At 42.1% G+C, this 12,616-nt stretch overlaps 1 protein-coding gene across 1 annotated transcript in view; it reads right to left on the reverse strand.

Annotated features, from left to right (window-relative positions):
• Positions 1 to 6,888: 6,888 nt before the first annotated feature.
• Positions 6,889 to 12,616, reverse strand: part of acbd6 (acyl-CoA binding domain containing 6) — a 30,711-nt gene continuing 24,983 nt past the window's right edge. Inside the window, exons 7-8 of the mRNA XM_023954617.2 lie at positions 9,132 to 9,162; positions 6,889 to 7,630 (exon numbers count right to left, since the gene is read on the reverse strand). Coding sequence (XP_023810385.1) covers positions 7,476 to 7,630; positions 9,132 to 9,162 — 186 coding nt within the window. The 3' untranslated portion in view covers positions 6,889 to 7,475. The remainder of the gene's footprint in view (positions 7,631 to 9,131; positions 9,163 to 12,616) is intronic.

The following is a 12,616-nucleotide window of genomic DNA, read 5'->3' on the forward strand; positions in this document are numbered from 1 at the left end:
GTTCTGCTGCTGCTGCTGCTGCTGTTCTGCTGCTGCTGTTCTGCTGCTGCTGCTGCTGCTGCTGCTGCTGCTGCTGCTGCTGCTGCTGCTGCTGCTGTTCTGCTGCTGCTGCTGCTGCTGCTGCTGCTGCTGTTACCCTTAATCCCTGAGCTAGTAACTAATTCTATAGTGCTTTGTTAAATAGGAGGAAATGTGCTTTATAGTCAGGCAAAGCGGGACCAAATCAGATCTTTTCGGCCTGTACGTCATGTCAAATCCATCTGTTTTAGAATATTAGTCCATTGTTTTCTTATTCGGACCAACAACAAATACGACTAATGCACCACCTTTCTCCCTTTTCTCTGTATTTTAGAATTAGAACTACACTAAAGACATGAAGTCCCTTTGATTATTATTGATTTACAGTTCATTTTTAAGAAAATAAAAGCACAGAATGCTCAGATAATATTTTTACAGGCTAAGTTAAGGAATCTGGTTGGAAGTGTTAAAAATGTGTTTCTGACAATTTTATTATTTATCATATTTTCAGCTCTGATAGGGAAAACAATGAAAGTCTTAGAAATGCTGCAAAGCCATGAAGTGATAGCAAGAGTATTGACCAGAGCTGCAAACGGAGGAGAATGTAATCCTGAAGAAATCTGATCAAAGAAGCAACTATTGAAACAGACACAGTGAAAGATTCTCTACTGTTTTGTAAATTCCATCAAACGAATTATGTGCTGTAACACCTTTAGTACCATTTTGCAAAAAATACAGAGACAAATCGTTTCAGCCTGAAAAGTCAACCATGTGATTGTATTACAAAACTTTGGGATGTTGACATTTCAGATTTGAAGGCCTGAAAACAGGTTTGGCTCCACAAACTGCAGTCTGGACACTGTTTTAGCAGATTCTGCAACCCTTTTTTATCCTAATTCTGGATTTATTTCCTTCATCAATGTGTTGGCTAACTATTTACAATGACACAATGTACATTTGTATCAATCACTTCTATGCAGAAATTCAGAACATTTGACTGAAATCAAGCCAGAAACCCAAACTTCAGTCTGATTGATTCCTTTGTTTCTGCATTATCAAAGCAAAAAAAGCAAGCTCACAGCTCAGTTTGGAGTTTGCACATTTTATTAAAATGGCACAAATTGAGCTGATTTTTATTTAAGCATTGATTGGTTGGGCATGGACATTAATGTATAGGCCCTAGCAGAACTGTCTTACAAAGATAAAGAGCCTCACAGACGGTTAGGATAATTTACACGCCACTTACAGCGCTAGTATACAAATAAATCTGTGGAAACCCCACCACTGTTGCTTTCGCAAAGATGACAAACACAAGCACAAATGCCATTATCATCGATTGCAAGGCTTTTATTACAAACTTCCTGAAGGAAACAGTTTCCGTCTTCCATCTGGAGAGAAAAGGGAATAAATTAACATGCAAAACAGTGAGGATTAGTTTTGCACTGACACTCACTCCCGCAGCATTAAGAAAGGGTATTTTTCTCCTAAAACATCCCCATCTCACTGTGCAGTGAACAATGATCAGCAGCATGACTGATTGAGCATTAAAAAGGGGCTGGAGCCAAACGTCGGCCTTTCAATGACAGCCTCAAGGTTGTCAGCAGTTTTAATTTGAAACGGCGACTTTTCTGCAGCAAAAGTCTTTTCAGGAGTCGCTGTGTTCCAGGACAAGACGGCTAATGAAAAAGATAATTGTGCCGGTGTTCCACTCATTCCTCCCATCCTGTGGTGTCACTGTGCTTGCTAAGTTTTCTCCTTTCGGGTCTCTCAAACTAGGAACACAAACCGTGGGGGGGGAAGTGGTCATAGTTGTTCGTATTGTTCTGATTTTGGCGATTTTATAGATGTATACCGTGGGAAACTAAGTATTTGAAACCTTTTTAAACTCAATCTATGTTATGTTAATTCTCTGTCATTTTACTCATGAAATGCACTTTTTTATTGATGTTATTTGATCTACAGTCTCTCGGTGGTCAGTAGGACAGAGGAGGAAAATGAGCCAAGGCTACAATCCTGCTTATTTACAGTGCTTCTCTTTTTTAGAGCACTTCTCACTGTTTTGTATGCATTGTCCCTTTATGAAATAAATACAAACAAATACAATAAACACAAATACAATGGCTGTCAATAACTTCTAAAAGCCCAAGTCTTCATGGTTGATGCTGAGCAGAAACACGTTCTGCTGACTGTTGAGTTTGCAGACTCTTGTTTGTGTGCGTCAGAAGATGAAGATTAAAGATGGGGTGCAGGGAGGCAAACAGCTGCATCAAGAGCGGGCCAAAGTACAAACGCAGTACTGCTTTTTAACGGGAAGAGGATAAAGGAGGGGAGAAAGGAAAAAGAGGAGAGGTGGTGTGCAGAATGGTGATGAGCCAGGGGGGAAAGGATCACCCAACTGCTCTAGTTTTACAAAAAACATTTGATTATAGGACCCTCCCATTTAAAGTAAAAAAGGTTGAAACTTCCCAACCTTCTCAAGAGATGAGTGAAGTTAAAGCAAAAAAAAAATAAAAAATAAAAAAAAAAAAATAAATAAAAAAAAAAAAAAATATATATATATATATATATATATATATATATATATATATATATATATATATATATATATATATATATATATATATATATATATATATATATATGATTTCCAAGGACATCTGCAGGAGATCATGAAGTGAAATGTCTGAGGAATGTCTTATTTTTATAGTAAAAGGAATTCTGCGATCCTGTTCAGCAATTTTTATGTAAAAGATGATGAATTTGATGAATGAAAAATAGACAAATGTTAGTCTGTAAAATAATTTGAAGGCTCTTGTATGATTCCTTCAATCAGAAACACTCTACACTTTAAAAACGTGAAAATATTTGAGTGTCAAATGTTTTTTACTTTTAGTTGCCAAACAAGTAAAACCTACAAGAAGTAATACAATTTTACTTTAAATGATTGTTTTTGTCATGTCAACGTTTGGGAAGATTGTATAATTGACTCCATTAAAAATTGTTTTAACTTGTAATGATGTGTTGCCCTGTGATTGACAGGTGAGCCATCCAACTGTGGGCAGGACGGGCTCCAGCATCCCTTTGATTCCAAGAGGAATTAAACTGGTTCTGAAAAATGGATGGATCTCCTAATGTCTGACATCTTGTCTAAATGTTAGCTAATAAACTTTTTACTGTCTTAGTTTGAACAAAAATGAAAAGAGTGGCCCGGGAAGAGACCGGCGTGAGTGTGTGTTTGCAGAAGGAAGGAGCGGCAGTGTCAAAAGTGAAAAGGCTCTGAGGAAAATTGAAGCTCCATAATGGAAGCATAATGGGCTTAGTGTCAGTCCTGCAAACAAGCTGGAAGGGAAGCACAACTGCCGTCATCCTCTCTTATCTCAAGGCAGCGTAACAGGGTTTGGAAAATAACAACCAGACAACACCGAGGCCTGAACATACTTTAGAGATGCACCAACAGGATAATGGCGAGATGTGGATGGAATTCATAACAATGAGATGCTCTCCTTCAGTGTCTGTGTGCAGTTGTGGGGGAACATGTCACAGACTTACTCTGAATACCCAAAAGGTTTTCTATTGAACTATACAAGCTTTTTCTCAAAATTCATGCATTTTATTATTCTGTCATTAAAAAAGATTCTTCGGCTGAAGTTTTTCTCAAGCAAAAGATGAAAATAAGTAGTACCATCCCTATTTTGTTTTTTTACGGGAGCCCAACGGTTTGGGCATGACTACAGACTCAGAAGGAGGGAATTCTATTCTTGTTTCATGTAGTGCATGAAACTAGCACTGTAACAGAGCTGGATTTGAAGTGGTGCCAGTGGTACGGACTGCAAGTAACCAGACCACTTTTGGATGCGTCAAAGAAGATTTCCAGAAATGAGGGTCAGAGTTGAGAAAGAAAACAACGGCCATGCATAGCTGAGAAAAGAAAAGATAAAGCTTAGTCTCCACTTTCAGCCCACAGATCTTTATGGAGGAGAAGTGAAGAATCAGGGTCAAGAATGAGTGAATCTTCAGACGTTGGACAGAGAGTGCATCAGCCAACGCATCACCACTAAACATACAGAGAACGTGTGCAGGCGTCACCAGGAAAAGCAGACTTAGATGCCTCAGACGAGGCATTACGGTTGAGGATTTACTTGCTGTGTTTCCCTTAAACCTTTAACAAAAACAAAGCATGTCAATAATCCAAAGTAGCATTTGATGATGATTGCATAAAGATAAAATAGTTCATAAAGAAAGAAAACAAGCAGAGCAGTTAAAGACCCATGTTTTTGGTGTCTTAACGTGTTTTTGTAGGATTTTCTGATAATGGAGGACATGTATTAATATCAAACTTGCAACTCTGCAATAAGGAAGTAGAGGGAGAAGGTGTTCAGATTTTCTTTGATTACCTTTTGGTTTGTAATTAATTGAGTTGTTTTGTATTTTTTGCCTGTTTGTTTCGTTTACAGGAGTTGAATATAGTTTCCATGAACGCTGTATCTTTTGTTATATTTGTTTTTGTTTGGTTGAAGTGAATTTCTTCTTGGGTTGGATCAGCCAATTCATCTAGAGTCCATAAAAGGTGGAGGATCTCATTGTGGGAAGGAAGCTGAAGAGGGAAAGAGAAAGCTGTGCAGAAAATGTGCAGTTTTTTCCAATAAAGACCTATTGTTCCAGAACTTTCTGGACGTCTGCCTGATACACAAACCAGGTCGCTCTGGTCAAACTACATTGTGATAAATCCTACTTTTTAAAGAATTGTTTCTCAATAAAGAGGGGAAAAAGGTTGGATTTTCAGTCTTAAAAGTAGATAAGGTGTTTAGTATTTTGAAATGTAATAAAAAAAATATCGTGTGTCTTTGCATGTTGTACAAGTACATGAACGTTTGCTTTATACAGTCAGAATTGTTGTCTCACACCAGCTCCAAAAGTTCCATGGAAACTAACTTTGAAAACATTCAAACTTGACTTTACAGAAGTTTTTTATCTGCTTATATAAACTGAGTTATTGGTGAATTTTTTAAAAATGTCTTTAATTTTCCCCCGCGTTCTGGTCCTGGATAAGCAGAGGAAGATGGATGGATGGATCTTTAATTTAAACCAGAATTAAATGTAGCAAACTAATCCTAACCACATGATAGGGAACTGACCCAGACCATGATACAACCACTACCACTTTCAACTCTGAATGATAAAAAAAGAGTTTTTGGTTTTTTTGCTCCCGACAAAAGAAAAAAGAATTGTTTCATCTATTTTATTGTTCTCAGACTGTCATCTTTTTTGCTCAAACAGCTTAAGTAATTATTTGAACTACAAGTTTTGAACCCCCACCATCATATTGGAGGGTTCAAACGCTGGTTTCTAGACCTGATTCACATGATGGCTGTTCTTTCAGACCAGCTACTACAAGGTACATTTTTTCTTTAAATAAGCCCCCCCCCCCTAACTGAAAATGAAAAAAGTCTGTATGAACAATATCCAGTCATTCTTATCAATGTGTCATCAATAAGAATTAAATAAACACAAATAAAAGTCTTTTATGATCTCTCAGATTTCACCTATTCTGTGATCATTCTGGGTTTGAACACAGAGATAATTGATTTCCTGGCAACAGTAAACTATTTTCAGACTAATAAGAGGAAGTTGAATATTTTCCCACGACACACAAGTGCCCTGCCACACTGGTGGAAAAAACTGAATAAATAATGAGTCAAAACTCTTTTCTTACCATCTTAAACTTGCTTTTCCCTTAAACGTAGTCAATCAAATGTTACATGTCCACATTTTAGTAGAGAATAAAGTCAACTTGAAGGCAGTTCATGGCTAATATCGTTCAGAGTCCAGAAAAAGGCTGCTGCAATCAGTTTAGGGTTGGACACAGACGAGACCCTATAATAAGATCAGGGAATCAAATACACTTGATCTGTAAAGTCCACTCAGTTTCCAACATTGATTCCTTAATAAAGATGATGTCTAGACCAAAAAGGACGAATATTTGATTTGCCTTTGATTTACAAAACACAGAACTAATTTTCTTTTTGGTATGGAGGAAAAAATATGTTCAATGAATTTGATTATCTGGAAAAATCTACAGTATTTAGTAAAAAAGACCTGAAAATAATGTTGATCTTCAGGTATGAGGTACAGTATCATCATGTGTTATCCAACATTATACCATAATACATACTTCATCAGCCATTAACCCTTTCATGTATAATCATTTGTATACAGTAGATTGATACTTTTACTTTTATTTTATTTAAAGACTTCTTTACTAAGCAGCCCTCATTTTAATATTTTAAAAAGCTGACTTTGTGGTTTTTGGTTTCTCCTGTTAAGTTTCAGTTTTCCATCCATCCATCTTCATCCGGTCCTCCAGAACCGGGGTCGCGGGGGCAGCAGTCTAAGCAGAGATGCCCAGACTTCCCTCGCCCCAGCCACTTCCTCCAGCTCCTCTGGGGGGGGCCCCGAGGCGTTCCCAGGCCAGCCGACAGACAGTCTCTCCAGCGTGTCCTGGGTCTTCCCCGGGGCCTCCTCCCAGTGGGACATGCCTGGAACACCCCTCCAGGGAGGCGTCCAGGAGGCATCCGGATTAGATGCCCGAGCCACCTCAGCTGACTCCTTTCGATGTGGAGAAGCGGTTCTACTCCGAGCTCTCCGCAGGTGACCGAGCTTCTCCCCCCCATCTCTAAGGAGCGCCCAGCCCCCCATGGAGGAAGCTCATTTCAGCCGCTTGTATTCAGGCTATATACAAGTTTCAGTTTTCATTTTATTAAATGTTAGATTATCCATGAATGTTTTAGTGTAGGTGCATGTAAATAAATCCAACTCAATATCCGTTTGCTGCTGTGAGACACTTTAGCAGAGACAAGAAAAGCCCAAAGCTGCTTGACTGAAGACTTTAATCAAGAGACACGTCAGAAGATGAAAACTGAACTGGGAGAAAACTGGAGGTGAAGTCCCAGGACACCTCAGGAGTGGCTGAAATGCATGTTATGGTTATTTGGAAGCCTTTAATTTGTCTATGACAAAACATCCCTGCTGGAGTTTCTGGTGGTCAACAGTCTGCGTGAAAGCGGATTTTTTAGGGGACCTGAAAGCAGACAAATCCTCTCAGTGATGATCGCCTCCCCTAATATTGCAAACAAAGGTGTTATTTGACAGAAAATTGTCAAAACTGCCTCAGTCCAACATCTCAGCATGGTCCACAGATCTCTACGGTTGAATGATCAAATCCCACAGTGGAGATGCTTCCTATGCAGACTGTACATTCTCATGCAGTGCTCCTCATTAAATGGTACAGTTACTGTTCTTCAGTGGAACTACAGAGTCATCTCAGAACCTGGAGTTAAAAGGAAACAAACCATTTCAGGTCTACAAACTACAGCGTCTCTGGAGGTGATGGGGGGCGGGAGCGGGGGTGAGATGTGGGACGGGGTCAGGGCCCGGCAGGAGACAGGAAGGCCGCTGGTTTAGCCTTTTGGAGCAGTATACTGACGCAGGAGGGAGGAGATGGCGCTGGATTCGGTCACCTCCTCAGGAAGAGAGCCCTCCATGTCTTTGATGGAGGGGTCCGCCCCCGCTTTGAGGAGAAGCTCTACGATCTCGCCAAACTCGCACGCCGATGCTGACAAAATAAGAAGACAGAAGACAAAAATTACAACGAGGTAAGGTCCAGAACCGGTCAGAACTTAGTGGAGTTAGAATTCATAAAGGGAACAATTTAACCGTCAACAGGCTCCTTTAATGAATCAAATAAACAGCACATCACCATTAGATGAGTGCAGAATGGAAAGGTGCCGCTCCCTTTCTCTACAAACTGCAGTTTAATGCTCCACATGTTTGCGGTTAATGAAAAGCCCATCTCCGGCCCAGCACTGACACTTGGACCTGAGCTTGCCTTAAAGCCTCCACAACTGCCCCACTGGCAATTTGTGCCCCGCTAAAAGGGTCTTCCGTGTCCCTGTGCAGAGTGGGGGAGGCTTGCACTTTCCTAACCCAGTTAGTGGGTTCCTTCATTCCTGATGCACCTCCTGCATCTCTGGCACCGCCCCCGCTCCTTTCCCCCTCCTGTTGTGAGTGCTTTTCTCTGTCTTTGTCAATCGCCGGCCCTTTTTAAAACGCAGACTTTGTGCCACGCCATGTTTGCTGATGTCAGCAGCTGCAGAGATTGACAGCCAGGCCTTTTACCCCACAGCTCGGAGGTGGCCGGAGGGCCGTTAGGGTGCACAAGATGCGATGATGCATCGAGTTTTCATTTCAAACAACAGCAGAGGTGTGTGCATCGTACATGTGAGGGGGCTCAGCCAACTGAAACTGACAACGTTTGGGGTTTCTTCACCCAGCTGTGTTTGCAAAATCCCTCATCTCACTCTAAGCTGTATTTTATTTGGCCGCGTGCGCACGTGGCGGCGTCTCGCCCAAGCCTTGAGCTGTAAAACATGGCCAGCCCTCCGGGGAGCAGTAGAGGAGGAGAACAATTTATGGTGAGCAGTAAACCCTCAATTAATCACTTGCCAGCCACAGTGGCCCTGTGCAAAGACAGGTAGGAAGGAATGTTCATTCTCTGCTGTTTGTCTCTTTCAGTTCATTGCTTATGTTTATTAGTCATCTTTTTATGCCTCATCCAAGGGACTTCCTCTGCTGAGCACAGACGTGAACTAATCACGCTGTGAGGGACGCGACGTGGCCGGCCCAACGCCACCAGGCCGGGGGGACAGATGGGGCTGTGAACGCACACTGAGATACAGAGGACACGAGAGCCGCCCCTCTGGGACGCATGAGAGGGGGTCAGGGGAGTCTGAGGACCACCGCTGATTTCCTCTGGGAAGTCTTCTGATTATAACAAGCACACAACAACAGAGTACATACCAAAGGACACGTGCACACGCACAGTGAAAGAGGAGGAACCAAGTTAGGGAGACTGAGGAATGGAGTCACAAATGAATCTTTCTGAGAGTGGGCAGGAAAAGCAAGTAAATATGATGAATTTGGGACAAATGCAGGCAAAGAGTGGGCGTGTGCAGAAAACAAACTGCCGTACGTAAAGGCAGTACACATGCAGACCTCATCATCATATCAGCGTACAATTTTTGAAGTGCTGAGATGAATATGAGGAGCCTTCTTACCATAATGTAGCGCTGTCTGTCCTTCATTGTCCTGAAAAGACAAAACAAGTGTTTACTTCAGCAGTTTTTGGACCGGGCAGAATAAAATTCCCTGAAGAGAGTAAATGAAGGGAATAAAAACAGCATCACATTCTGTGCACATTTGCACAAAAGACCCTCAAAAACCCAAGAATTATTTTCTCTGGGCTTTTAAAGTTAATTTGACAATCTTTTATTGTTTTAATAGCTTTCAAAAAATAAAAAACTAGAAATGAAAAAAAAAATAGAATATAAATTCATGAAAAACAAAAAGAAAAAAAACAACAGCCATATTTGACCCCATGGTTTCTCTTGAACTTGATACAAGCTTTAAACCCAGGAATGAAAATCTGAAGTGGTCTTTTATGTGTGAGAAAGATGCATGTTTTTCTAAAAATCAAAATATACTGAGATGAAAGAGAGATATTGTATGACAAAACTTATCCACTTAAGCCCTATTTCCATCATTCAAGGCCAGAACCAGGAAAAATGGATGAACCTGTAGCTTCAGGACTGAGATCTGGAGCTCTGGATGAGGTGAGAGCAGCCTCATGTGGAGAAGATTAGCCATGGTTGATTATTTTCTGCATTTTAAACTCTGCTTTTCTTTACCCATCCACAGATCAACACCTCCCGCCATTGTCATCAAAATATGTATATTGTCTTTTATTTATGATTACGCTGTTTTTAGCCAAAATGCAAAAAAAACAAAAACCTGTTGTTTTCCAGGACATAGTTTCTACAGAGCGGCAGCAGTTCATTAACAATTCAACTTCTGAGTTGTGGGCGGGAATGTTGGTGCAGAGCAAACCTGCCTCCATGTCCCATCATCCGTTTGTTCACATGCTCTACTGCTAGCTTCCAGCTCCTTAAAACCACAACCGAACATTACCGGTGCAACAAAACTGTGAGGAAAACAAAGACGTACATGGAACTGGTCGTCTACAAGTGGACGCATCGGAATGGAGCAAGCAGGGAGCTTGTAGTCCCTACGTCGCTATCGTAGTCCCTACGTCGCTATCGTAGTCCCTACGTCGCTATCGTAGTCCCTACGTCGCTATCGTAGTCCCTACGTCGCTATTGTAGTCCCTACGTCGCTATCGTAGTCCCTACGTCGCTATCGTAGTCCCTACGTCGCTATTGTAGTCCCTACGTCGCTATCGTAGTCCTTAAGTCACTATTGTAGTCCATATGTCACTTTCGTAGTCCCTACATCGCTATCGTAGTCCCTACGTCGCTATCGTAGTCCCTACGTCGCTATCGTAGTCCCTACGTCGCTATCGTAGTCCCTACGTGACTATCGTAGTCCCTACGTCGCTATCGTAGTCCCTACGTCGCTATCGTAGTCCATACGTTGCTATCGTTGTGCCTACATCACTATCGTAGTCCATACGTCGCTATCGTAGTCCCTACATTGCTATCGTAGACCCTACGTCGCTATCGTAGTCCCTACGTCGCTATCGTAGTCCTTAAGTCACTATTGTAGTCCATATGTCACTATCGTAGTCCCTACGTCGCAATCGTAGTCCATACGTCGCTATCGTAGTCCCTACGTCGCTATCATAGTCCCTACGTCGCAATCGTAGTCCATACGTCGCTATCGTAGTCCCTACGTCGCTATCGTAGTCCCTACGTCGCAATCGTAGTCCATACGTCGCTATCGTAGTCCCTACGTCGCTATCATAGTCCCTACGTCGCAATCGTAGTCCATACGTCGCTATCGTAGTCCCTACGTCGCTATCGTAGTCCCTACGTCGCTATCGTAGTCCCTACGTCGCAATCGTAGTCCATACGTCGCTATCGTAGTCCCTACGTCGCTATCATAGTCCCTACGTCGCAATCGTAGTCCATACGTCGCTATCGTAGTCCCTACGTCGCAATCGTAGTCCATACGTCGCTATCGTAGTCCCTACGTCGCTATCATAGTCCCTACGTCACTATCGTAGTCCCTACGTCATTACTACGAGCCTTTTCCAACAGCATTTTTTTATCTGCTCCTGATTCATCTGATTAAAGAAAAACTCAGAAACAGAGTTTCACTTTCATTTTCTTTACACGTGTCATCCACCTTGAGAAAGAGGCCACAAAAACATGTCAAAAAGAGCATTTTTATTGGAGTGGGTCTTTAATTATGCGATGGGTTTTAAGATTTTTCAAATATTCTACCCCAAAAATCTAATCAGGAATATTTGATGCTTTTCTCATTGCTGATAAAGCAGTTCAAAATATGACTTGCTTTGTTTGTGTTGACGCAATACACAGATACACTGAAACCATACAAGAGTATTTGTTTATTTACTGCTTTGCCATCACATTGTTCCAAGAATATTGCATTCTCCTCCATTATCATCCTGCCCTACTTTTAACTCTTCACCTTTTAGTGTCTTTCCTCCTCAATCCCTGGCCTTCCTTCCTCCTCTTTCCTCTTCCGTTTCTGTTCGGTGCAGAGTGATCCTATTGTTACTTTTCTGGGGCTTTCTCAGGGGCAGCACTTCAGGGACCTGATGATTGGATTAGAGATTTCTATTCCCTCTGGGTGGCTTGCAGAGCACAGATGCAAATTGCGGCCAGCATGAAAAGCCACGCAGCGTTTAACCCAAGACAACAATGCCGTCTGTCTGCAGGTCAAGTCGCAACCTGCAGGGCTCAGTGCAAACGGCTCCTGCTTCTGACAGTGCGGGGGCTTCTGGCACAAATTTACTAACAGGAAAGCGGTTACATTAGAAAGTAACTTCATGTGGATTCAGAGGTTTTAAACAACTTTAAAAGTTAACTCCAACGTAGAACTACAAAGAAAAAAGTACATCTGTATGAATGCTTTTGGGAGCATTCCAGTGCAGCCAAAAGTCTTCTTCCATGCTCATAGGGGGGTCAGCGGCCTGTCCTCCCAGCGTTCCCTAATGTCCTGGATCCAGGAGGGTGGCTTGATGGAATCGCAGGAAATTGGATTGTCTTCCATTTGCTTTGGATGCAGCTTGGAGGAGACACCCCCCCTCCATCCCTCTGCCTCACTGCAGGTCGCATCCATCCCTCCCCCACCGCCGTGCATCCTCGTCCCCATCCCATAATGGAGGTGCGTCGCACCAGACCTCTGCTTTTTACGTGTCACCCAAAGTTTACCCTTGCCGTGCAGCAATATGGGACTGGATGTCAGCGGAGGGCTCGATAAAGCAGCTCCCACAGAGCCAGGAGGGGCAGGCCGGTGCGGCAGTGGATCACCTTAATTGGGTGGAGCAATATGCTTAGGAGCAGCAAGGGGGGGTTGATCTATAGGTACAGTTGCAGTTTTGCTGAATTTCAGTCACACCGATCTATCATTTCTACAGCACGGGTGATGGGAAGCAAGATTGATGAAAAAGAGAGAGAGCCTTAATAGTATATAGAGAGATACGGGATGCAGACCGATTTCTCAAAAGTAAAAAAATAAAAAATAAAAAAATGCAGACACTGTTCCAAAACTTCCCAAA

The sequence above is a fragment of the Oryzias latipes genome, chromosome 4 (assembly GCF_053564925.1).
Source record: "Oryzias latipes strain Hd-rR chromosome 4, Olatipes_Hd-rR_3.1".
NCBI lineage: Eukaryota > Metazoa > Chordata > Actinopteri > Beloniformes > Adrianichthyidae > Oryzias > Oryzias latipes.